Source organism: Aspergillus candidus, assembly GCF_002847045.1.
Source record: "Aspergillus candidus strain CBS 102.13 unplaced genomic scaffold BDW47scaffold_46, whole genome shotgun sequence".
In the NCBI taxonomy this organism is placed as follows: domain Eukaryota; kingdom Fungi; phylum Ascomycota; class Eurotiomycetes; order Eurotiales; family Aspergillaceae; genus Aspergillus; species Aspergillus candidus.
Genome location: NW_020194051.1, coordinates 152,905 through 177,900, shown reverse-complemented (window position 1 = coordinate 177,900; position 24,996 = coordinate 152,905). Strand labels below are relative to the sequence as shown.

The 24,996-nt window shown below is 50.3% G+C and overlaps 8 protein-coding genes across 8 annotated transcripts; 5 read left to right on the top strand and 3 right to left on the bottom strand.

Annotated features, from left to right (window-relative positions):
• The first annotated feature begins 27 nt into the window (after window positions 1-27).
• On the top strand, window positions 28-826 carry BDW47DRAFT_110425 (uncharacterized protein). Its single transcript, XM_024813723.1, has 2 exons — window positions 28-611; window positions 699-826. Exon 1 carries the CDS (start codon window positions 43-45, stop codon window positions 322-324), a length of 282 nt encoding a protein of 93 aa, XP_024669505.1. The 5' UTR covers window positions 28-42; the 3' UTR covers window positions 325-611; window positions 699-826.
• Window positions 592-2,739, top strand: BDW47DRAFT_62677 (nuclear and cytoplasmic polyadenylated RNA-binding protein pub1). Its single transcript, XM_024819470.1, has 5 exons — window positions 592-1,230; window positions 1,286-1,390; window positions 1,451-2,098; window positions 2,182-2,236; window positions 2,372-2,739. The coding sequence occupies exons 1-5, from the start codon at window positions 859-861 to the stop codon at window positions 2,545-2,547; spliced, it is 1,356 nt and encodes a 451-aa protein (XP_024669504.1). The 5' UTR covers window positions 592-858; the 3' UTR covers window positions 2,548-2,739.
• Window positions 2,740-3,795: 1,056 nt separating this feature from the next.
• Window positions 3,796-5,097, top strand: BDW47DRAFT_110419 (PIG-Y family protein). Its single transcript, XM_024813722.1, has one exon. It carries the CDS (start codon window positions 3,850-3,852, stop codon window positions 4,984-4,986), a length of 1,137 nt encoding a protein of 378 aa, XP_024669503.1. The 5' UTR covers window positions 3,796-3,849; the 3' UTR covers window positions 4,987-5,097.
• A 54-nt stretch (window positions 5,098-5,151) lies between these two features.
• On the bottom strand, window positions 5,152-6,960 carry BDW47DRAFT_110418 (glutamine amidotransferase subunit DUG3). The gene is made up of 4 exons (XM_024813721.1): window positions 6,705-6,960; window positions 6,534-6,629; window positions 5,652-6,384; window positions 5,152-5,578 (listed from the first exon to the last, which is right to left on the bottom strand). Exons 1-4 carry the CDS (start codon window positions 6,717-6,719, stop codon window positions 5,283-5,285), a joined length of 1,140 nt encoding a protein of 379 aa, XP_024669502.1. The 5' UTR covers window positions 6,720-6,960; the 3' UTR covers window positions 5,152-5,282.
• Window positions 6,961-7,166: 206 nt separating this feature from the next.
• On the top strand, window positions 7,167-10,420 carry BDW47DRAFT_62646 (dynamin-related GTPase MGM1). Its single transcript, XM_024819469.1, has 3 exons — window positions 7,167-7,581; window positions 7,646-9,664; window positions 9,733-10,420. Exons 1-3 carry the CDS (start codon window positions 7,284-7,286, stop codon window positions 10,176-10,178), a joined length of 2,763 nt encoding a protein of 920 aa, XP_024669501.1. The 5' UTR covers window positions 7,167-7,283; the 3' UTR covers window positions 10,179-10,420.
• Window positions 10,421-11,005: 585 nt separating this feature from the next.
• BDW47DRAFT_110416 (alternative NADH-dehydrogenase) lies at window positions 11,006-13,504 on the bottom strand. The gene is made up of 4 exons (XM_024813720.1): window positions 12,995-13,504; window positions 12,570-12,908; window positions 11,539-12,510; window positions 11,006-11,481 (listed from the first exon to the last, which is right to left on the bottom strand). Exons 1-4 carry the CDS (start codon window positions 13,365-13,367, stop codon window positions 11,408-11,410), a joined length of 1,758 nt encoding a protein of 585 aa, XP_024669500.1. The 5' UTR covers window positions 13,368-13,504; the 3' UTR covers window positions 11,006-11,407.
• Window positions 13,505-14,196: 692 nt separating this feature from the next.
• BDW47DRAFT_110415 (uncharacterized protein) lies at window positions 14,197-15,218 on the bottom strand. The gene has a single exon (XM_024813719.1). It carries the CDS (start codon window positions 15,014-15,016, stop codon window positions 14,726-14,728), a length of 291 nt encoding a protein of 96 aa, XP_024669499.1. The 5' UTR covers window positions 15,017-15,218; the 3' UTR covers window positions 14,197-14,725.
• A 2,925-nt stretch (window positions 15,219-18,143) lies between these two features.
• Window positions 18,144-18,847, top strand: BDW47DRAFT_62615 (uncharacterized protein). The gene has a single exon (XM_024819468.1). It carries the CDS (start codon window positions 18,277-18,279, stop codon window positions 18,733-18,735), a length of 459 nt encoding a protein of 152 aa, XP_024669498.1. The 5' UTR covers window positions 18,144-18,276; the 3' UTR covers window positions 18,736-18,847.
• The last annotated feature ends 6,149 nt before the right edge of the window (window positions 18,848-24,996 follow it).

Here is a 24,996-nt window from a genome sequence, read left to right as displayed (position 1 = left end):
GTGAGAATGGGATGTCTGAAGTTCCAGGGAAGAACTAACGCCATGCGGACTAGATCGGAGCTCACCTTTCCCCACCCGCAGCGGCTCTTGACCATCCAAACTCCCTCGTTCCCTTCAATCATCCATCTTCTCCCCCTGTTGTTCTTCCAGATTTCAATTCCATTCTGTTTCATTTCTCACCTGTTTCCTATTTCCCTTTTCCTTCTCCTCCATCGCGTGTCTACTGGTGTCGAGATCCCCAAGGTGATTTGTTCATTTCTTCCCTTTTGGTCTTCTGTTTTCTTTATTTTCCTATCTTCATCAGCTGTCGGAGTGCTCTCCTAAGCTTTGTCGGCCACTTCTTCGCTCTACTTGTTGGGGCCTGTCGTTGAGAAAGTGGTGTTTTGAGTTGTCTGGATTCTAGCGCCTTTTAATCCGTCACGAATCTTTCTTTGTTTTTCAATCTTTCCCACCTTTACTCCAATCGTCACTTCGTCGACGGTTTTTTTTTTTTCTTCCCTCTACGCTTTTCGTTTTCTCTTGTCTTCTCATCTAGCGCTTGTTGCTCCATCTTCAACCCTTCCCCTTTCTCTTTTCCCTTTCCTTTCTTTCCTTGTCTATTGTGTCCTTTGGTGAGTCGATCCCCGCGTCGCTTTCCGCCTTTTGACACCCAGCAAGCAGCCTCTGACTGCGTAACGCCCTGCATCATCCCGTCACAGGCAGCAGATTTTCCCATCACCTTACTTCCCCTGATCAAACACTACCAATTGGGGGGGAGAGGGAAAAAAAAGGAAAATACCTAATAATAGTAACTGACCGGTATAGCATTTGGATTACGGATCGCCTCCTTTGTATATTCCACCTCGCGGACTTCTCACAATGGCTGATAACGTTCCCGCCTCGACTCCCTCGAACATCCCTCAGGCTTCGCCTGCTGCCGCCGGACAGCATTACGATGGCTCTCAGGGTAACGGGCCAGCGAATCCTTCCCACATGCCTCCTCCTCCCCGCCCGCCCGTGATCATTCCTCAGAATACCAACCCGATCCCGACCGCCATCACCTCTCCGATGTCCGGGAACATGATGTCTCCGACCAGCGCGGGCGGGTTCGTGCGCCGGGCGGCCCCTGAGCCGAACAAGAGGGCTCTCTACGTCGGTGGTCTGGACCCCCGGGTGACTGAGGATATCCTGAAACAAATCTTCGAGACCACGGGCCATGTCAGCAGTGTGAAGATCATCCCCGACAAGAACGTGTGTTTGCTCTTACTCTAGCGTTGAGAACTCCCTGTGGTACTGACTGAAACAGAAGTTTAACAGCAAAGGTTACAACTACGGCTTCATCGAATTCGACGACCCGGGTGCCGCCGAACGAGCGATGCAGACCCTCAATGGTCGTCGCATCCATCAATCGGTATGGGATCTTGTTCTCTCAAGTCCCCCTCTCGAGCAATTGCTGATGGTTTGGCAATAGGAAATCCGCGTCAACTGGGCCTACCAGTCCAACAGCACCAACAAAGAAGACACCTCGAATCACTTCCACATCTTCGTTGGAGACCTGAGCAACGAAGTCAACGACGAGATCTTGCAACAGGCGTTCAATGCGTTCGGCTCGGTGTCCGAGGCCCGGGTGATGTGGGACATGAAGACCGGCCGTTCTCGTGGCTACGGGTTTGTTGCTTTCCGCGACCGCAACGAGGCCGACAAGGCCCTGACCTCGATGGACGGTGAATGGCTTGGCTCCCGCGCTATTCGATGCAACTGGGCCAACCAGAAGGGACAGCCTTCCATCTCCCAGCAGCAGGCCATGGCCGCAATGGGCATGACCCCGACCACGCCGTTCGGTCACCACCACTTCCCTACGCATGGCATCCAGAGCTACGACATGGTGGTCCAGCAGACCCCGCAGTGGCAGACCACGTGCTATGTGGGTAACTTGACCCCGTACACCACTCAGAACGACCTGGTTCCCCTCTTCCAGAACTTCGGCTACGTCGTGGAGACTCGTCTCCAGGCCGACCGTGGTTTTGCCTTCATCAAGATGGACACGCACGAGAACGCGGCCATGGCCATTTGCCAATTGAACGGATATAATGTCAACGGACGACCCCTGAAGTGCAGCGTATGTTTTCTACCTTGGCATTGTGCTTGCGCTACCTGCTCTGCTTGACCCCGTCCATTGTCTACGTGCTAATATCGTCGCAGTGGGGCAAGGATCGCCCTCCCACCGGTCAATTTGATAACTTTTCTGCTCCCCAGGGTAACTCCCCTTTTAACTCCAACCCTACCCCATTCTTCCCTCCGTACCCTGGTCCAGGAGGACCGATGGCTCCTCAAGGTAGCTCTCCTACCGACGACGTTTATCACAGTGGGGAACTGTAGCTGATGAGACGAGGTTCAGGACCAAACCCGGCTGGTAGAGGTTGGGATCAATCGGGAATGGCTGGCCAGGGGTATGGTCAAGTTCCTGCAAATGCTGGCTTCGGCCGCGGACAAGCCGCACCCAACGCCGGCTGGGCTCAGCCCAACAACGCCAACTTCGGAAATGGCTTTGGAGGCTACCAGTCGTAGCCTGTCGATATACTCCCTGAGCATACCATCCTGGCTACTGCTGAGCATAGTGTCAACAAAAAGATTGATCTTCAAGATGGCTAGTGGTTATAGCTACCTACAGTGATAAGAAGAGGCCCTTTTTGCTTGTGTGTGGTTTTTCCTTTTCTCTTTTCTCTTGTCGTGTCTCTTTTCCTTTTCTTTTTTTTTTTCTTTAACTATTTTTTCTTTTTCTGTTTGTTCTTACTTCTTCAATTTTCTTTTCTTATCTTCTCTTTTACTCCAATTACCAATCATCTCCTCCCCTTCTATCTGCATACTTCTCTTCCCATTCAATGTTTCCCATCGTTGTCTCAAATGGATTTTGAAGCGCTTCCCCCATTCTCGACTGCTTTCTTCCTGAAATTAAACCTGTGTGTTATCGTACACCAAATACCCCAAGTTCATCTTGCTGGTTAAATCCCAATTACTTCTTTCAATCATGTCAAGATTCCTGCTCAGGAGCTTCTTGGACTTATGGTTCAAGTCTTTTGCAGAACAAAAAAGTACCTCTTCATGTCTTTCTTCCTTATCTTTATCATTATTTTGGACCGTCATTTGATAATTCTTTCTCGGAGTTTCTAAAGTATATCATACATAGTTTGTATGCATGGCCGATTTCGGGAATCGGGTTCTCTTATGCATGCCCGCACTGTATCTCTTGTTCTGCCATATAGCTGGTTTTTCTTTCAACATATTTCTGTTCCATTATTCTTATTTTTTGAGATATTTGTCATCTTCAATATGTGTTCTCGCATTCTGTCCAACAAAACTGACCCCCTGATGATACCAATTTGTTTTTTCGTCGCCAGTGCCCCTATACAAATCATTACTTTAGGTCTGGTTGCCGGTGGTTTGGATATTCGATAGTATTTTACCCCTGACAATCTGAATGAGACGTTGTGAAAGACCAAGAGCAAAACTGGTAGATTCTGGAGATAGACTAGCTACCAGTCATAGTTTGTATCTTGTATTCCTAATCTAATTGACAGCAAATACTCGGTGTCACTTAAGATACTCCGCACTCAAGAAACCGTTTCCAGACCCGGTCTAAACTTGGGTCTACTAAGGCCGGGTACCGTACTTATGGGGTGCGGTTGATAGTGGGTTGCTTACCGCCCGGTTTTTGGGTGGTCCAGACTACCCGTTCCAACTCCAACCCTTTTGTCTTTCGCAAGAAACAACCTCCCCGATGAATACCCGCGCCAAACGATCTTCCACGTTTCCGATTTGAATGAGACCATCCTAACAATCGGCTGATATGGTTGCGCCCAGATCGCGCCAATGGAAGATGCAAACGGGCCCAAAAGCATAATCCCCACGCCGCCGGACAACGATGACCAGCAGCACCCAGGGCGGACGCGCTCCAGCAGCGCAAGCAGCGGACACAAGCGCACCACATCCGGCTCGCTCCTATCACGACTCTCCTTCCTGCGAATGATGCAAGCCAACCAGGATAACAACCTGTCCCAGCGAAACTACCCCAGCGCCAACCGCGATAGCGTCGACGAGCTCGGCCCGGGCCTAAAGGGGGGCAAGGCCATGTCGACCGCGCTGCAGCAGCACAAGCGCACACGCAGACGGAGAGGCTCGCTACGGAAGACGGCGCTGCTGGGCACGCGGTTCGAACACCGCGATAAGAAGATCAGCCGGACGTCGTCGGATGTTCTGCGGGGGGAGGTCAACAAAGGACCACAGCAACTGCCGCCGCCCCGCGCCGGTACGTTCCCTGTCGGCAGTGACATGTACCCTATCGGCAATCAGGACGAAGAAGAAAGCTATGAAAATCCGCGAGCGTGGACATTCATGGAGGCGCCGTCGAGGTCTGCGGGGGACCATTCTCATCTGCCCCTCGCAAAGGACGACAAGATGCTCGGGGGTGAGACGACCGACGAGGAGGAGATCATGACGTTCCCGCGCGTCAAGAACACAAACGCCGCTGTGGCAGCGGCGCTGCATAATTCCTCCGCGGGCGGCAATGCCGGCGCTGCAGGCTTGCACCTCCCGACGACCGCTTCCGGCGCAGACCCCTACTACGCTCTCCAGGCAGACCCGGCGTACAGGGCCATCCATCGGGCCAAATCGCCTCTCACGACCCATCCGGCGGATATAGCGGGCGGCCAGGAACTGGTGCGGGACTACTCGGAGACGGAGTGGTGGGGGTGGATCATTCTGATTGTGACGTGGATTGTGTTTGTTGTCGGCATGGGGAGCTGCTTCGGGGTGTGGAGCTGGGCTTGGGACGTCGGTGAGACGCCCTATGCGCCGCCTGAGCTGGAGGATGATCCTACGCTGCCTATCGTTGGGTATTATCCGGCGCTTATTATTCTGACGGCTGTTATGTCGTGGGTTTGGGTCGTGGTTGCTTGGGTGGGTATGAAGTATTTTAAGCATGCAAATATCTCGGGCGATGATATATGAATGTACCAACCAATGTATTTTTTATGCGCTATGATTATCGCCCTAGACAAGTTCCCAGAGAGCTGTGTATTTACCTCCTTAAGGTTCAAAATCTCTAATAGCAATGTGCCCAAAACCAAACATGCCAGTAGTAGAAGTGAAAATAGTCAAATTAAAATGATCTATGTATGCTGCACCGAGAGACACAATACCAAAGCAACAACCCATGCATGTCTTCTCGACAACCTCGCAATAGTAATCCAATCACCAACGCCAGAGCCCATCAACTCCAATATCATATCCAATCAAGACAATCGCTAATGCGACAACGCGCACTGATTCGCGACAGCAATCTGGTGCTGTTCGAGTCCTCCGCTGGGATCACCCAGCCTCGATCCGTTCAGACTGATAGCCGGTGTTCCCGGGCCCTCCGTGTTCTGAGGCTGCACTGTTGTTCCCGGCGCCGTGCTAACGAGGCCCTTGGACACGGCGAAGCAAGAGGATCGGTCTTGGTTCACGTTCTCGACGTAGAACTCGTCCATGATTGGGTGAAGCAGGACGGTCTGCTTGTCGATTGTGACGACGGAGTTTGCGGGAACGGAGACCCAGTTGTCTATGATTGGTACTGTCAGTGTTTTGCCTTTCTCGAGAAGAAAGAAGAAGGGGGCCGGGGGGTTAAATCGTACGTCTCTCAAAAGTGATCGGCTCACTAGCCACCAGAACAATATCCGCGCCCTTATCATGGCGCTCCATCTTATAGTGGCCCTTATCCGCCCCCTCCTTCCACTTCGTCCCAGACGAGAAATACAAACTCGCCGGCTCATCCGTCTTGCTGCTGATATACCGCGTACAAACAACCGTATTCCCATCCGTGACGGCAAAATTGAGCAAGCTGCGCGTCTCGACCCCCGAAACATTGTGCCTCTTGGGAATATCGCGAATAAACTCATTAATCTTCGCGATGGTCTTCACCATCACATGCCTCAGCACCTCATGCCCAAACCCATCAGGCCCCGGATCCGCACTCGGATCCACGCCCTCCTTCTCCAGCAGGTCCAGAAACAGCGCAAACGCCCACTCGCTGTCCGTGCCGCCCTTGACGCCCAGGTACCACTTGTCAGTCAGCGAGTCCGCCAGCGTCCGCTTGATGTACCCCCATCCGCCGACGTTGCCGTTGTGCATCCACATTAGACGCTGGTGCTGGAAGGGGTGGCAGTTGTTGTCGGAGAGGGCGCCTTCTGTTGTTGCGCGCACGTGCGCGAAGATCAGGTTTGAGCATGTCTTGGAGGCGAGCCGCTCCAGGTTCTCGCAGTTCCATGCGGGCAGTGTGGATGTGAAGATGCAGGGCTCTGGGCCGAGTTTTGGGTCCGTGTAAAAGCCTACGCCGAAGCCGTCGCCGTTTACGGGGCGGCGGTTGTCCTGTTTTGCATGTTAGATTGTACTTGGTTTCTTTCTTCTTCTCTGTTTTTTTCTTTTTTTTTTTTTCCTTTTGTATTTCCTCATGGGATACACTAGCTGGATCGGAGCTCTCCCGAGAGAGAATTGATTGCATGATATCGATAACGTACCAGTCTTAAGCGAGAGTCATACGACTGAGTCAAGATAGAATGACTGGGTTCAGTGACCAACTTGCTGAGGCGAATGTCATGGCTGCCTTTGTATATCTGCGAAGGAGCGGTCAGAGACACATGTACTCCAGCCGTGTATGTATGGATGAGAAATGTACAAAGCTAACTTACCAAGAAACGGCACATGATAGAGGGTTCAAGTCCGACTACTCTATGCTCTAGAGGCTATGATTCACCAAAATAGGGGTAACGAGCCTGTAATAAAGGAATGCTAGAAAGTTGAAGTTTCGACTGTTGACCAGCAGGGCCGAAATCGCAGGCTGATAACGTGTGAGATCTGGTTTTTCCACTGTCGATGGAACAACACGTCACCCTGCACCACAGTATGTAAAAGATAAAGAACCAATTGAGCTCGATGAGCTTCAACAAAAATATAAGTGGTATTTGAAGAGTATATAGTAAAAGAAGCATGTGTTATCTACTATGATGATGTCGCCATTCCAATCCCACGTGACTCACACCGACTCCGTACGGGCGGCGACGCGGCCAGAGCGCGCAGGTCACGGGGCCCGCCGGCAGACATCGATGACATCCCGCTTTCTCTATTCCCGGCTTCACATCATCCGATTCTCCAACAGCTAGTTCTCCAAGCTCTGCACCTGTATCTTATTCCCACGTGGCGCTGAGCCCTGGAGATGACTACCTGCCTCCCTCTTTTCTACTAGAGAGGTGTATGAGATCACAACAACTATGAGCGGGAGAATTCTCTCCCACCGACTAGTTCCGCTCTTGCGGACGGGACTCCTCGCCCGCCGTCTACACAACGCCAGCGCTAGGACCGGGGGTTTGTTGCGCTCTGATGGCGGTGCCGCACTGCGAGGACGTGCCTGGCCGCTTGGGGCCAATGCTATCCATAATGTCCCCGCTGTGCGCACCATCTCGTTCGCGAGAATGCTTCCCAAGCTGGCTGTGAAACTTGCGAAAATCCCGACGATGTTGGGCGGGGCGACGGTGGCTGGCTTTGCTTATTTCCAGTACCAGGCTACCCGTATGTTGAATGATAATATTCTACTTGTGTTGGAGAGTGTGTTTGGCTAATGTGATTTTACCAGAGGCTGGAATTTATGCGATCGATGTGTTTAAGCGAGCGGGGGAAACCGCGGGCGATACGGCGTCGAGCTTATTTTCGGAACTGCAGGGTATGGCGGAACAGACCCAACGCGGCTGGCAGAAGACTACGGGGGACATTGAAGTCCCGGAATGGCTGCAGAAGATTCTGAGGTTTGACGAAGAGTCTCAATCGAACAAGGGTGGATCTTCGGGGGGCGGGAAAGAACCCAAGGAAGCTAGGTCTGGTGCTGCGGCGGCGGCTGCAGGCGCTGCCACCGGTTCGGCGTTAGCATACGAGGATGACGATGAGCGATCGGATAAGCAAGCCGCGGAGGACGATCAAATGATGCTTCTGACGCGGAAGATGATTGAGATCAGGAACATCCTTCAGACCGTCGGGCAGTCCAACACGCTCACGCTCCCGTCGATCGTCGTCATTGGCTCTCAGTCGTCCGGGAAAAGCTCGGTTCTGGAGGCCATCGTGGGACACGAGTTCCTTCCGAAAGGTTCCAACATGGTCACTCGACGACCCATCGAGCTTACGCTCGTCAACACGCCCAATGCGCAGGCTGAATATGGAGAGTTTCCGGCTCTTGGATTGGGCAAAATCACCGACTTCTCACAGGTGCAGCGCACCCTCACCGACCTCAATCTGGCCGTGCCTGAGAAGGATTGCGTGACGGATGATCCGATTCAGCTCACCATCTACTCCCCCAACGTCCCTGACTTATCTCTCATCGACCTTCCGGGCTATATCCAAGTTGCTGGCGAGGACCAGCCCCCGCAGCTGAAGCAGAAAATCTCCGACCTTTGCGACAAGTACATCCAGGCGCCCAACGTGATTCTTGCGATCTCCGCCGCAGATGTTGATCTCGCCAATTCGACCGCTCTCCGGGCAAGCCGTAGGGTCGATCCCCGAGGCGAGAGAACTATTGGAGTCATTACCAAGATGGATCTAGTTGATCCTGAGCGGGGCGCCAGAATGCTCGCCGACAAGAAATACCCCCTTCGTTTGGGATACGTAGGAGTCGTATCGCGCATTCCTCCTACAACAACCCTGTTCTCCCGAGGCAGCGGCAACATTACAAGCGCCATCATGAAGAATGAGCATTCCTATTTCTCTGCGCACCCCTCTGAGTTTGGCTCGCAGTCTGATGTGTTGGTTGGCGTGAACACCTTGCGCAACAAGCTCATGCATGTCCTCGAGCAGACGATGGCGTCAAGCCTAGCCGGTACTAGGGACGCCATCAGTCAAGAACTAGAAGAAGCGACGTACGAGTTCAAGGTCCAATATAACGATCGTCCTCTGAGCGCAGAGTCATATCTCGCCGAAAGCCTAGACAGCTTCAAGCATTCGTTTAAGGCCTTCGCCGAGAACTTCGGCCGACCGCAAGTCCGTGAGATGCTGAAGAATGAACTGGACCAGCGAGTCATGGACATCCTGGCCCACAGATACTGGAACCGACCAGTCGACGATCTGACCAGCGCACTGCCCGAAGTCGATCCCCTCAGCGACCTGCCCAAGGCCGATCCAGAGTCGCTCTATTGGCACCGTAAATTGGATGCGTCGACTTCCTCCCTAACCAAACTCGGCATTGGCCGGCTCGCTACGACGGTAGTTGCGAACGCCATCCAAACTCACGTGGACAGACTGCTCGCCGACTCCACTTTCGCTGCCCACCCATACGCCCAAAAGCAGATCGTGGACGCGTCCACCAGCATCCTCAACGACCGCTTCTTCAGCACCAGCGACCAGGTTGAGAACTGCATCAAACCGTATAAGTTCGAGATCGAAGTCGAGGATCCCGAGTGGACCAAAGGCCGCGAGAACGTCAGCAAAGTCCTGAAGGACGAGCTTCGCGCTTGCGAAGCAGCCTTGAAGCGTGTCGAAGACAACATCGGCAAGAGAAAGATCCGCGACGTAATGGGCTTCGTCGACAAGGTACGAAAGGGCGAGTTGGTCTTAGAAGGCGATGGTGCCGTCGGAGCAGGTGGATTCAGCGCTGCTCTCCTATCCAAAGGTACGAGAACTTCCTCCAACCCCACCCCCCCTCCCTTTTCAACCCCAATCCTAACCTACAAACCCCAGGCCGCGAAAGCATCTTCCTCCGCGACCGCGCCGACCTCATAAAAATGCGCCTCCTCGCAATCCGGTCCAAGCAATGCGCCACCAAAAAGAACAAATACTACTGCCCCGAGATCTTCCTCGACGTCGTCGCCGACAAGCTCACCTCAACCGCCGTCCTCTTCCTCAACGTCGAGCTCCTCTCCGAATTCTACTACAACTTCCCTCGCGAGCTGGACCTCCGCCTGGGTCGCCACCTCTCCGACGCAGAGATCGAGCGGTTCGCGCGCGAAGACCCCCGCATCCGCCGCCACCTGGACGTCATCCGCAAGAAGGAGCTGCTCGAGCTGGCACTCCAGAAGATCGAGAGTATTCGACAACTGGATGGGCGGAGCAGTTTGCACCGGGGTGGTAAGGAGCGGCCGGCGTTGGCGAAGGAGCAGCGCGGGCGGGGGTGGACTTTGTTCTGATATGCTTGATCTGTCTGACTTGCGCGTAGATACCTAGATATTGATTTCTCTCTCCTTCTTCTTTCTCTCTCCCTTTTTTTCTTGTTTACTATTTCGGCTCGTTGCTCTCCCGCGGTGGTCTGCATCTCCCACCCACCCGTCCACCTCATCTGAGAGTGCTCACCCAGATACATCCCCCCAATGCATTCCCACTACTTATTCCAACCCAGGATGAACCATGTATATTAAACACATCACGTTGGAAACAGTCATAATCAACCCTTCCTCCTAGTTCCAATATCCAATAGAAGCAGTATAGGATAGTAGTACCACCCAGTACCAAGCTATATCAAACACTCCTACTACATGATCAATGTCCAATGTCCAATGTCCAATACCACCAAACAGATAAGATAGTCCATGCACCATTCCAAGGACGGGAAAGTCGACCGCTTGCTCATGACGAAGTAGATAGAAAGATAGATAGGCAGGCACATTCTATGTATGGGTCCTACTGATAATATACGATGTATGAGTTGGGTTTACTCGGGGAGATCTAGCCAGACTTGTTTCCATGGTTTCACATGGCCTAATCAAACTAAAGTAACTAGAGTTGTACAATTCTAGTGTTTAAGCGAAAGAGGTAGGGTATGGTTACAGAAAACAAAGAAATGATCCAAGGATGGTAGTACAAAGAATAGATAAGGAAGCTAAATGGAACAGGTGAGAAAGACAAAGTAGGGAAATAGAAAGACAGGAAACGATGTCATAGAAAATAGAAATAGGAACGATTATGACAGGTTCTAGAGTATCTCTAAAAAAAAAAAAAAAAAAAAAAAGACATGAATAAATCAATCAACCCCACGCCAGTCTATCTATTCAATACACGGAGAAGAAAACAAAGGAGAAGAAAAAAGGATAAAAAAAAAAAAGAGAAATTAGTGCTTTTCGAAAACCTCGTTTCGATAGATTTGTTGGGCTAGATTTAGCCAACTAAATGCATCGAGATCTCTCCGGGGCTATGACACTAGATGTAGCTGTCATAGAATCTCAACGAGTTCAGGGTATTAGACAGCCCTGGGTGGTGTTGAGGGCAAGAAGGGTAGATGGAAAAAGAAAAGAACATGGTCGTAGAAACGGCGTCAAGGAAAGGTGAGGGGGGTGAGGGACAAAGCGAGAGGTTGGTTTCCTCGTGCCCCGGGTTATGAGAAAAGGATGGTTGAGTGAGGGAGGGTAATTGGTCGAGATGTTTACTCGCGAGACACGTCACGGCCGAAGAGCTTGGCCTTGATCCAGTCCACAGCGACCAAAACACGGTTGCGGTCTATAACAGTTATCAGTAAACCATTCAAAATGAAAGGGGATGAGGGTAAAGACTTACTGCTGAAGCACATGCTCAGGTAGGCGCTGCGCCAGAAGAGGTAGGTCATGGTCCCACCGCTTGCGATATTGCCACTCAGCCAGCTGATATCTGCAACCGCGCGCTCCTTGCCAATGTAGGCCAGACTGCCCTGGTGGGAGTACTGGAACGGGCCGATCTGCTTGATGCGGCGCAATTGACGCTGGCGCTCACGGATATCGTCAAAGACCTTGTTCCGCTCGTCGCCGTTCTTGGCCAGGGCCTGGGCGTCGGACAGACCCTTCAGTTCCTTCTCGAGAGTCTCCGTCTTGGCCATGGTGTTGAACAGGCGCGCCAGGAAAGCACCTTCTTGGCCGGCAACCTGGGCGGTGGGGGCGTAGTTGGTGATCGCACAATCGCCGACGGCCCAAACGTTCTCGGTGCCGTTGACGACGAGGTACTCGTTGACGGCCAGACCGCGACGCGAGTTCTTCTGGGCGGGGAGCTGGTTCATGAGGTCGCGAACGACGTTGCGCACCGCGTTACCGGTAGCCCAGACCAGCAGACCGTAGGGGATGGTCTCCAACTCCCGGGAGCCATCGGGCTTGGTGACCTCAGCCTCAATGTACTTGTCGGTGACGTTCTTGACCATGGTCTTGGCCCGGATGCTGATAGCCTCCTCCTTGAAGGTCGACTCGGTGTAGTCAATGAGCTGCTTGGAGAACATGGGGAGCACGTTGGGCAGCGCCTCGACCAGGGTGACGTGGAAGTTCTTCTTGATATCGGGGATCCACTTCTTCAAGTCCTCCTCGAAGAAATCCTGCAGCTCACCGGCAAACTCAACACCGGTCGGGCCACCACCGACGACCACCATGTGCAGGAGACGCTTGACCTCCTCGGGCGACTGATCCTTGAACATCGCGGTCTCGACGCAGTCCATGATACGCTTGCGGATCTTCTGCGCATCGCCGACTTCCTTCAGGAAGCAGGAGTGCTCCTTCACACCCTTGATGCCTATCATTGTGCGTTAGCGAGTGTCATCAAGACGGGGGGAGTATCGAATTAGTACATACCGAAAGTAGCGTTCTCGGCACCAACACCCACGACAAGCATATCGAAGGGAACCACGGTGTGGGAGATATCACCCTTGATTTCGGAGTCGTCGCTGATGTATACCACGCGCTTCTCGTAGTCGATCTTTGTGGCCTCGGCTTCGTAGAACTTCACGCCGGCGACTTTCTGGCGAAGGATGTTCCGGATCGGCTCCATAATCGAACGGTGCTCAATCAGACCGGTCGTGCACGACGGCAGCAGGGGGGTGAAGAGGAAGTAGTTTCGGGGGGAAACCACGACGACATTGTAGTTTTCCGTGTCGAGCTTCTTCAGCAGAGAAACGGAGCCCCATCCGGTACCTGGCGCGCGGAATTCTCATCAGCAACTATGTTCGTTTTCGCGTCGAACGGGACACTGCAGGAATCCGCGCAAGAGTCTCACTTACCCAGAATCACCAGGGTCTTCTTCGACGGGTCCGGCTCGAACTGCTCGATCGGATGACGTTGCTCGTAGATGCTATAAACCAAGGCACCGGTCATCCCCAAACCGGTCAACCACGTCAGGCGCCAAGCCCACCGCAAAAACCGAAATCGCTTCTTGGGCTTCGGGGCGGGGGCGGTCGGGGCGGCATCGGCGTAAGTCCGACGGGCGACGCGCTGGACGGATTGCTGGGAGAGACCGCTGGAGCGCAAAGGGCGAGCAGCGCGGAGGGCATGGCACGGAGAGCGCGTCGAGAGCGACCTGCGCGACAGCGACGACAAATGCATGATTGACGGGGGGGTCATGTTGGCTCGCATGGCCAAAGTACTTCCAACCATTGTTAGGTTGTCGCACCTAGACAAGGGCGAGGCAGGAAGAGCGCAGGTGGAAAGGAGGGGAGAGGTGGAGGGAGTGAAAGAAGGGAATGGGAAAAAAAGAAAGAGAGAAAGAGAAGAGAGAAGAAAGAAGGGGTGGATAAGAAGATCGACCTCTTCGATAATAAGAGGAAAGGAAAAAAAAAAAAAAAAAAAAGGTCCGCCCAGGTGACTGATCGCGATAGCGTTTTTAGCTCTTTTGGGCGAATCGGTGTGCTTGCTGGGACCGTAGGAGGTTTAGCTGTCCCGGTGGAAGTTTTCCTCTTTTGCTCTTTAACCCTCTGATGGAGTCTGATGGGGTCTGTCCGTGGGGCTTTTCGTTCCAACGCCCCCCCTGGAGCCACCCAAACTCGTCTTTTGTCCGGTAACAGATTGGGAATATTATTATTAAGAATTGGGGTGAGGGGAAATGATCTCGGTGAGGAGATGGATTAGTTCGTGAGGGGAGCAGTCAATACTCCTCCTGAGGGGTCAGAGGTACAGGATTGACTGATGATTCAATGGTGACTCAATTCAAACGATTTGGAGAGAAGTGGTCGTGATGCATATGAAATGACAATCCTTGATAGACCCGACTGACGTCGCACAGTATGAAACTTCCGAATTGGACAGGGATGATTATATTGAACCAGCCAGATGGGAATAGCTGCTCGGTATACGGCAGATTACTAGGTAATTAGGTATATGGACTTTCCCACTCGGAGTAAGAAGATCTCCTCATAACTATATTGTTCAATCATTCAAACTCCAAATCAAGATTGAATCTCAAAATCGATTGATTAATTAGATAAAGATAGCCAGTCAGCTGACACATCACATGCTCAAAATAGCCCACCGCGCTAAACCCAAACGAGCGACTCTGGTCACGGTCCTTCCCGAGAAACTCGCCGGGATCATCCGCCAATTCTAGACCATTTAGTCTTTGAATGGGGTTCCTCTCTCCATCTTGCCAGTCCTCTTCTCGTCTGTCCCACTGACGATGAGAATCCGGGGCAGACTGAGATCCACTCGGGTCCCGTTGGCGTTCTGGGTGGATAGCCCGATTGTGCCTCGGCTGAACCGGTGCTCTCCGGTTCTGACCATGAGCTGTGACGTCGAATCATCCCATTGACTGTGGTCTGTCGATGCTCTTCATGGCTCATGCTCTTCTTCTGTCACACTCGCTATCTATGCTTTGTCGATCGATAATGTGGAAGACGTACCTCCTGATACTTCATCCGACTTGATCCAGGTTTCATCGGAGAGTGTAGGCTTCAACCATGCCGAGTTGCCATGTCCTGTCGAATCTCTCGGGAGGTAGTCCCACGCCCATATGGCGCTTTTTAAATCGCGCTGGATGGGACACTGCCTGTGTTAGATCGCTGCACTGGGCCTGGTGCAATCTCAACTCGGATACCCTTGGATCGTATGACGGGAGACTGCCAAATGCATGAGATCCTCAATTGGGCCAAGTAACGTTTGCTGGGACCGGCTGGGTCAAAATCAACCGGACAAAGGGCAACAATGCTAGGAAGAAATATTCCAGCCCGTGCACGACTCGGCCATTGATGGGAATTGATGCAAAAGTACCCTCTTCTACGGATGCAAGAGCACTGCTTCACCCTCTCATTCATCTTTCTGGCGATTGTGGCAGTCCTACTAATAGTTCCATGCTCCGTACGGAGTACCCAGGACACTAGATGCTCTAGCGCTTTGTGTTTTTATGGCGACGCATTGATGTACACCGTAGTCTCTAGACCCACGTCATCAATATATACCAGTACATGATCCTCATCAATTTGGGGTGATCACCAGCTCATGCTCGAACACGTTGAACCTATAAAATACTTGATAACACTGATAATTGAATTACTATAGTCTACTTCTCTGTGGACCTTCAATATTTACTTTTTGATATGATAAACAGGTAGACAGGTTGATTCATTTCCTGTTAGCTCTTTCAAACGTCATACACAAACCGTGGTGATTATATCTATAAATATATCTACATGTACACCCAGAGAGTCAATAAAACCATTGCATTACCACCACACGATATTACAGATATATCACGATATTCTCACGCTCCACAACAATACATACTACCTGGGCTTACAATATCTTGTTTGTCTTGTTGGGATTCGCTCGCAGAAAACCCCCTACTGAATACATCGCCGGATTCCCTCTCCTCCATCGCAGCCCCTCAGCTTGGACTCAAAACTAAGAACGAGACGAGACAGATCCCTTCGTACCATGTATACGCATAGACACGTATCCCTAGCTTGCGAAGGTCTTGAATGAGAACATGGATGTTGTCATCCACGTAACGCATATATTATACCAAGGGAGTGAGCCATTTGTTTCTCAGATCCGATACTTGTCCCATCACCTAAAGTGCAGATAAGCTCACCATTCGAGGAATAGAAGACGTATAGCATGACGCCCTACAAAATTAGATATTATTACCGAAGAGGCTTAACACACCATATCTACCAACCAAGCCTAAAAATACTCGAGACAAACCCCAGCCAAACAACCCCAAAACCACAAAGCACAAATCTCCAAACCAAATCACACAATTGACTTAGTCTAAGCCCCAATCTCGCTACATATCTGGGCACTCCACTCCCCCTGAAAGGCTAGCCTACCCAAAACTACACCCAATGCACACAGATAAAGGCTACACGAGCAAACGTCGTTCGTCTTTAGACGTCCACAGCTCCTGGTCTGCCAATATCAGTATATTGACTGAGGGCCGGACCTCCTGGGGAATGCGCCCGTATGCAGCGGGGTTCTAGAAGGTATCGAAACGCTGACAATCGTACACATCGACTTGTATATCCATGCTGGTTTGATGGTCCGGCTGATGTACGACGTTCAGAGGGCACCTCCCGGGTACTCGTGTACATGGGGAAGTATTCGCAGGAGTTGCCAGTACAGCAGTAAGCTATGGCGAGAGTGAGAATCGCAAATACAGTTGTCTATTCTCACTGTTAGCTTGCAGGCTATACATAGAGGCGTTGAAATTAGAGAAGCGACATCTGGAGTCGCCTGCTAGACTCTTCTTCGTGATAGGGAATGGGAACGATCTTGAATCAATATATATCAGTATACCCAAAACAGTAAGTATATCATGGGATGGCAGTTATGCTTATCAATAGTGCACTGCTTTTGGTGGCCGTCTGCCACGATGGCTTGGTTTGGGTCATATCCAAGCCATAGCCCGGTCAAAGTGTTGTGCTAGTTGGTGACCACAATCTATCTAAGGCGTCTATCTTGGCCCTTACAAAGTAACGAAAGCACGGAAGTAGATTCCTCTAGTGAGTGGTGTCTGCGTACAGAATAAGCATGTATATCCTAACCAGACTTTCTACGAAGCGTCAGAAACCAGGGAATGGCTTCAGAAAGTCGAGAAGCCGTTAAAGTGATACTCCCTATTAAGATGTATATACTAACTGATCAAATGCTCTACTAGCTGTAACGAAATGAATTACTTATATCTAATAAGGTAAACGGTCAACTTGTTAAGGGTATAATGCACAAAAGAAACTCCACATAAAATCCAGCTGAGCTAGAATGCACCACAGTGACTATAACAAGCTGTCACAAAGAGACGCGGGCGTGGGCAGTATATCATACAACAATGTGGTAATTGGAGAGTAGGTATGGAGTGTATCCTATTGATAGGGAAGAGCCTTTTACTACAGGAAGTCTTATAGACTCGAAGGACGATATCCTTTTGGCCCGATGTAGGAAAGTTGAGGATACCACCACAAAGAAGAGGTCCAAACCCCAGGAATGGTGCTTTTCAGGTGTTGGCGTAGTGCATATCTTTGAAGAATGTCCATGAAGGGTATCATTATGGTAGTGGATCCCCAAACGCACGTATGCAATCAAGGGGTTTAGCTATGTATAAGCTCAGTATGCTTGAACATCACACCAATTGACAACGGCATCCGAAGTGATAGCGACAGACAGCTGTCCTCGAAAACCAATAAATACATATACAAAAGTACTAGATACCCCATGGCGTAAGTAGGCCGTAAATAGTATATGCATCAGCTCTCCTTAGAGTTTGCTGCCCCAGTTATACCAGCGCCGGTCCAGCCTGTGCAACCGGACTTGACGAAAGCCCACGGAAAACCGAGAACGCAGATTATGCGGTGGAGTAAAATACTTTCTCATCAATGGCTGCTCCCACGGTAAGCCGCGGTCGGAAGAGGCAACCCGTATACGTAGCAATAGAATAGTAGGCAGCATGACATAACTTCACAGTTTGTCAATAGGAAACCATCCTGCTTGCGGTCTAGAACACGGCTAAGCAAACTGGGCCTTGTAGCTTTGATTTGAAGGCTGGCTGGCGGATAGATACTTTGTTCTAGCGAGCTTCGATAAAGATCGCTGTGACGGAGTCCTTGTCCTCCTCCTCAATGGAACGCCTTTCCCTGGATCGCTTTGAAATTGGCCCAGGCGCAGACAGAATCCTGCGAGGAAGGTCCGGGGAATATGTAGCTGGTAGATATTAGCTGGCCATACATAAATTTTTGGGCGATTCCGCGAGCAGATAGATAGATCCCTGGCGCGGATGAAACTCGACCCGACTCGGTTCGCTGGCTGGCTTTGTGCATGGGATGCTCGTTGCCCTAATCAGGCGAAGAAAGCAAGACTTTGACTTTGTCAGCTGTTTGGCTTTTGTGTGATCGGAAAACCTGTCTGTCTCTCTGGGTTCAGTAATACCACTTGTCGATGGCATGGCCCTCTTTGAGGGCAGCCCGTACATGTCAACAGAACGTTGACGGCATATGGTTGCCTCGCCGTGTGTCGACAATGATGGTTGCGTGTGGCTTGCAGGAGGATCAGTCGACTGAATCATTTCGAAACCGAGTCAGACGACATGAGGGAGAATGGAGATCGTGATTTTCTTATTTTCTTTATTTCTGAAATATTCCAAACCTCTCTTCATATGGCTGTTGGCGTTCTCATTTCTTTGTTCGGATATCTGTTGGATCAAGAATCCGCCAACGATTGGCATGGTCCCCGATATAAAAAAAAACTTAAGGCGTACTTTGTCAGATGCAACGACAACCAACTCGCCCAGCTCTATTTGTTGGTTGACGCGGCCGGCAGCGCGGATGCGTTGAGTCTGCGCAGACACATAAAGTACATCATCCACTGCAGCTGCGCGATGTACCTCCCCGACCATGGGGCCCATGAGATCAAATCACCAGCTTTGAGAAGTACGAGCTATCCCAGGGACAAGGGACGAAGGTATCCCATTGCCTACCTCATGTACGAATACGCCCAGCCCAGTCCGATACGACGAGCACCTCCAAACGAGCGCCAAGGCCGATGACAATGAGAGCTTCGTGGAAATCATGGACGGGCTTTCTGATTCCCTCATTCGGCAGCGCATGCAGGCACTAACCCCAAACTAGTTATATTGGCTTTTCACCCGCGGCGCGTTTGTCCCTCTGTTCAAACTTTTGATGATATATCAAAGAGACTGGAAGGCAAGGTCTCGAGGTATAGAGTATACAGCCAATATACAGCCTGGAGATTGACGGGTTTCCAAGGTGGAATGCAGAGACTGGCTGGACTGGCCGCCGCTGCGTTGTCAAATCCTCGTCCCACTCGTCCAGAACTTATATGCGGTGATAGGCCAACTTCACGTGTGACTGCGAAGTGTGATGGTGGTTTTGATAGAGCAACAAGAGCTGTGTCACGAATATACCATAGAGGGAATATGAAGTTGTCTGTTGTGATATAGAGTTAGTTAATAATTGAAGGACACAGCACACCAGAGGTGGCTCGCTGTGTTCAATAGGGCGCTGGTTGTACCCTGATCTGAGTCTCATTGTGACGCCACAGCTTCACTATGAGCGCAATTACTACGCCTTCCTTGAATCCGTTTCCTGACATTAGCTGTTTGTAGCCCATCACTATCCATCCACGAAGAGCCCTTCTGCTGGGTCGCATATCGTATTCCAGCCGGTTCCATGCGCCTGGAAGGTCAAACCAAGCAAAGGCATTCTCCACCCAAACATTCGACAGTACGAGGACACGACGTACGATTCCGATCGAGCCGACCAGCCGACCGACCGACTGACTCGCAACTCATCGGAGGAAAGCAAGTTGACAGCATTGCGAGTTGCACCTCGGCGACATATTCGGTTATCAGCACGACTAGAACATGCCGTCTTCCTGTGCGTCCCACACATGCGACAGAGCATTACGTGGATCAGTCACCACAGTCGATCTAGACAAGTAGATCCATGTCGCGTGTCGTATGAAGGGGCCTATGACTGCACCGCGAAAGGATGACGATAAAATCGATTGTTACAATGCTACTCCTGAAGACGCAACACTCCCCATATGGGAATGACTAGATAACCTTGCTCGGCAGCACAGCCTGAGACCAGCTCGCGGGTGCAAGGAAAGTAGCAAGTAAACAGATGAGTGAGAACAGTGGCACAGAGCGAAAAGTGGCAGTGATAGTCTGGACCGTCCCACTCCAGGCATCTTTGTTTGACCCGACCAGTTGTCCCATAAAAAGATCAAACAAACAATTTTAGTGGAATAGCTCCAAAAGAACCTGCTTTAACCATGCCTTGATAATCAGTATGACATTATCAAAATTATGATTGATTATCACCATCGTTACCAATCCATCTAGACTCCAACCTTACGTGTAGGTGACTCCACCACGCGTTCTGGCAAGTGACAATGTCACTAGTGTCCTGTGTTTGGGCGGTTGACCACAGACTGAGGCCCTAGGCCAGGGTCGATGTCGGATGATTATGAATGATAATCACTTATCACAGCCACTCCAGGCATTATAATGATATTAAACCGAACTCACAAGATTGTTCCTGTTTGGGTAATTATTCTGTCGATCTAATAGACTACGCTGAAACCGATTAATATCATTTCGAACCACCCAGACTCTTACGAAGGTCATGTGAGGTCATGTGCTCATTTTCATCTGGTTAGGAAAGCGGGGCCCTAGCTGAGGCAGGGATACTTGTAAAACCGGTCGAATTCGCTGAGCGCATGGTGCGAATGGTCATACAACTGGCTGGAGCTTCTGTGTCTAGTGTTCAATGATCCATACCGGATACTACTTACTGTCCGTCGAGTGCCTATAAGAAGCGGCCTCAGGCATATGAGGAAGTGAGACAGACTCGTAAGGGACCAGGTAGAGTAGAGTCATCTGGCCCCGAACTTAATAAAAGCGATCTTTCATTATTGCGATCGCATCCCTCGGACTCAAGGGTGTTTACACTTTACACACCGAACACAGCAGTCCAGACGGTCTGAGACATGATAGACAACCGCCCCCCTCCCCTTTCTCCTCCTTCCACTATGAGCCATCAACCTCACTGGACCAGCTAGTTGCTACTCAGTCGCGAGGTGGGCTGCAAAGATGCAGACAGACATCGGCTGGACATAGTGGCCCTGCACGGGGCTGTCTGATTGGCGCAAATCTTACGAAACGCTGGGTGGAGGGGGGGGGCGGGCGTGTCTCCCCATCAGTGTGGAAAGTGACTCTTTATATTACCTGGTAGATAATAGAGAGGTTTCATACCTGCCGTGCGTTCTTGTATCCCCTCTCGACAAGACTAGGACGGGGTACGAGCAAGCATGGCGGCGCGCGTCTCCGTAACGGGGCCCCAGAATCAATATGCCAGCTCCTGCTGACCTTGTCCAGCAACAATGAGCATATGGTGTGGAGGGGGACCAAACTCTACTGAGGAGAGGACGGAGGAGAGGCTGAGGGTCTGATAATGTATTTACAAATCGGTCGCGATGATAAGGTGAAATACTATTGTTGAACTGGAGACACATGTCTACTACTCCTTGTATAATTGGATGACTTCTTTTCTGTGTCTGCCTCGTCTGAGGTCGATGCAATATCCTACGGAGTGTAGAAGGGGTGCGTCTGTGTGGTTGGGTACTTACTATACGACATCCATCCATCCAACCTACGTAAGGAAGGCTCTTGTGATATCGAACCACACATATCGAATAGCGATATTGATCCGAAGACAAGGGCGGTGGGATCTTCAGCATCATAATTACAGTACATGCGATCATCGGAGTGACCGAGTTTTATTTTCTTTTTCCTTCTTTACCTTTCCAACATGGGGCTCGGTTACCACCACAATGACAATCAATAGCGACATATCCCCAAGCGACTGACTGACCGACCGCGACGATCCCAGCGCCTCGTCAAGAGTAGAGTATATAGTAAGTATCCTTGCACAGTACGGAATATTGAAACCAGTCAATCCATCCAATCCTATTCAATACGCTCCATACGGCAACTCCTCACAGCATAATCGAAGGGGATAGGCGGGAACCAATACACCCAACGAGCCTGGGCAACATGAACGAAAATCAAGTCAGGCTGGCTCATTCCTTCAAACGCCCCACGACTCATAACGGTCGGCAGTAATAAGGCTGCAAAGTACTCTGTACATCAGTTATAGAAGTTACTACTATAACACCCCCTGTTATACTTGGGGCTAGATGGTCTCTGCAGATGTCGAGGTTCACACGGGCCTCGTAGAAGGGATTATGATGTATCTATTTCTTACAACGCCAGACCAGACCTGACTGACCTGACCTGACTTTCCCCACCATACGAGTGATGTTGTTTGTTGACTGACTTATTTCCGAGTCATTGCTGCATAAATGATGAGTACTGGAGTGGGTTGGTTGTCCAAGGATACGGCAATCATTTATTTTTTTCCCTTTACTTTTTTTCTTCTTCTTCAATCCTGCATGTAAGGAGCCAAGAAAAAGGACAAAGAAAAGAAAAGAAAAGAAAAATTGTGGGAGGTGTGATATCCCATGTAAATTGCTGCTGGCTGTCCTTGCGTGTTATTTCCTTTGATTAATTATGGAAATCGCGAACCAGTCCGGTGACGCGATCATTTGCCGACGCGCCTGCAGTGTGAGAAGAGAAGAGGAGAGAAGCGAGCTGGGGATGACAACCAACAACCCATTGACTACGAGCTTAGGCCGCGCATTAATGTCGACTTCGTGGGGGGTGGATAGGAGAAAATCCCCGGTAAATATCATCGCCCAGGAAGGGTAGATAATGTATGTATGGATGAAGCACAAGCTGAGACTAACGTGGGAAGGGGGCTAGAGGGGGCAATAAAATAATTAAGAACAAGGATTATTATTATTATTATTATTTTTATTATTAGCCTGGAGCCATAGCATAATCAGACAAAAGCAGTAGTAGGTTCTGTCCACTGTTGAAGAGGACAAGGCTTGTGGCAGGACTCTCGCGCGGTACGAGAGATTGTCGAGCTGATCAAAGCCTTCGCATTATTGATGCTGATCCGTTTACAAGCACAGGGGTTTTAGAGAGTACCACACCATTACGAAATGCGTTGCTTCCTTCCAAGCCTCCAACAGGAACGATGTACAGTCAGACGTAGGTAGGCGTGCCCTGCCTTGCCGAGTACAGTAACAGTCGAAGCCCACCAAACCAGACCAGTCATCATCATCATTGGGGTCCTTTGATCCCAAGGAACCTTACCATTACCAAGAGGAGGGGCGAGGGGGGAGAGGTTTATCCACTACTCCATCAGGAGAACTTTAACCGCCCGGTCAAAGGGGATATCCTATCGCGAATCAGTCGTACATAATAGCACTGCTAAAGACAAGAAGAGCAAAGATCAGCTCGCCGGGGAGGTAACCTCGGATTGGGATAACCAGTATGTTTCATCGAACCGCCCTGCAAGATGTGGAGTAGGAGGGAGGAACTTTCTCCTCATCATGGATATCTAGGTATCAACTATAAAATGAAAACCGGCATCAATGAATGGGGCACAAAGGGTCCTACTTGGTTCGGAACGAAAAATAGCCGAAGTTCGAGAAAAGCGCCATCGCCAGCATACATAGTACATGCCTAGTTGGAAACCCTTGGACGTGGGATGAGCTAGATCAATGTTAATTTCAGGTTCTAAAAATCGGTGATGCCTCTTGTCATCGAGCGGGGAGGAAATTAGTCAAGTGCCAGGCAGCAACTGGGCCCGATCGCGTTAGTCGTTGGAGAGCCACATGGTTGTTGGTTTGGCCGTAGTCGGGATAGGCCATCGTCATTATTGGCAACTGTCCTGTAGTATGACTAGACAGGTAATGAGTGAGCTAATAATAATATACAGCAACTAACTGATTATCGACAGTTTAGACAATTATCATCAGTTTTGTAGTATAGTGGCGGTCACCGAGGATTTTGAACCTCGGCCACGGTGCCGCATCCGGAGGTGGCAACAAGTTGGATTGGTTCAACATGGTCGATTCTCTACCAATTTCGTCGTAGTAGGCAATGGTGCCTGTCGTTTTGCTTTTGCTGGTCGGGCGTTTTCCTGGATCATCACACACTACGTAACGATATGGAATAATAATACCATCATGTTTAACAAGCCTTAATAAGGTTGAATAATACTGGATAAGATTGAATAATATCAACCGACATTACTGACAGGGAGTGCCAGAGTATAGAGTAAAACCGACCGTGACCGGCCATGTCCAAACGAAATCCGCCTTCATACTACAGAAACTATACTCTCCTAATCCTTCTCATTTTGCCCCCCATCCTCTCCGCCGACTGTCCCGGCGACGCGGAAAGGATTCGCCTGGAAACGATAGCAGCAAGATAGCCTCTGAGTGGCCGGACTCGGTGGAGTGTGTGGTATTGGGTTTAGTGAAGAGAGACTTGTGGCAGCAATCCTTCAGAGAAGACCCGAAAACCACCAAAGCAATAATTATGCTGGGACGCGGTGGATAAGGTAGGGAAACGAACGGATCGAATCCGATCAATGAAAAATAAAACCAAATAAACGAGAAGTCGAATAATGATAATTACTGGTTGCGGTTAAAGACAGCTAGCTCCGAAGTCGATCCTCGCACAGAGCAGCCGCCGACATTATGCCGGTTTTGTTATTTCTATGCAAACACTCGAAGAGAAGGCATGCGATGTATTCTGGACCCTCATGACGAGGGGTGATCGCCGTAAGACAGTACCAAATAATCATGATTTTTGATATTATACAAATTTGAATTGTTATCGCCGCCCTTCTCGCATGCTTTTGGTCTGTGGAGTGGTCGGATGACAAGTGATCCAAGGATTCAATCCGTGTAATCAATTTGATATCCTTTCAGTTTTACCTCCATTTGGAGGATCTAGACGGGACTTTGAAAGTTTCGAGAGATAGCATTGAGCTAATAATAATAGCATCAATTTTAATATTAAATGCACGAGCAAATTATAGAAAACCCGTAATAAAACTCAATCATAAATCAATAATAAACTATGAAGTGTGATAATACTGGTTCAAAGTTGGTTAGCTGGAAGATGGAGCATGGCATATACACACGGCGCCCAGAGTCCAGTCCAGTTAACCCCACTGGGCAAGAGAGAACAAACCACATAGCCTTCTTGAGTTCTGGAACACCAGAACCCACCGTGTCTATTTGTTACACTTGTCAGTGGTTGTTGGCCCAGACCTAAACCAAGACCATGATGGAAAAAAACGGAACACATTTGTCTTCTGACCATCCGTCTGATTGGTCAAACATTTATCTTTCCGCCATG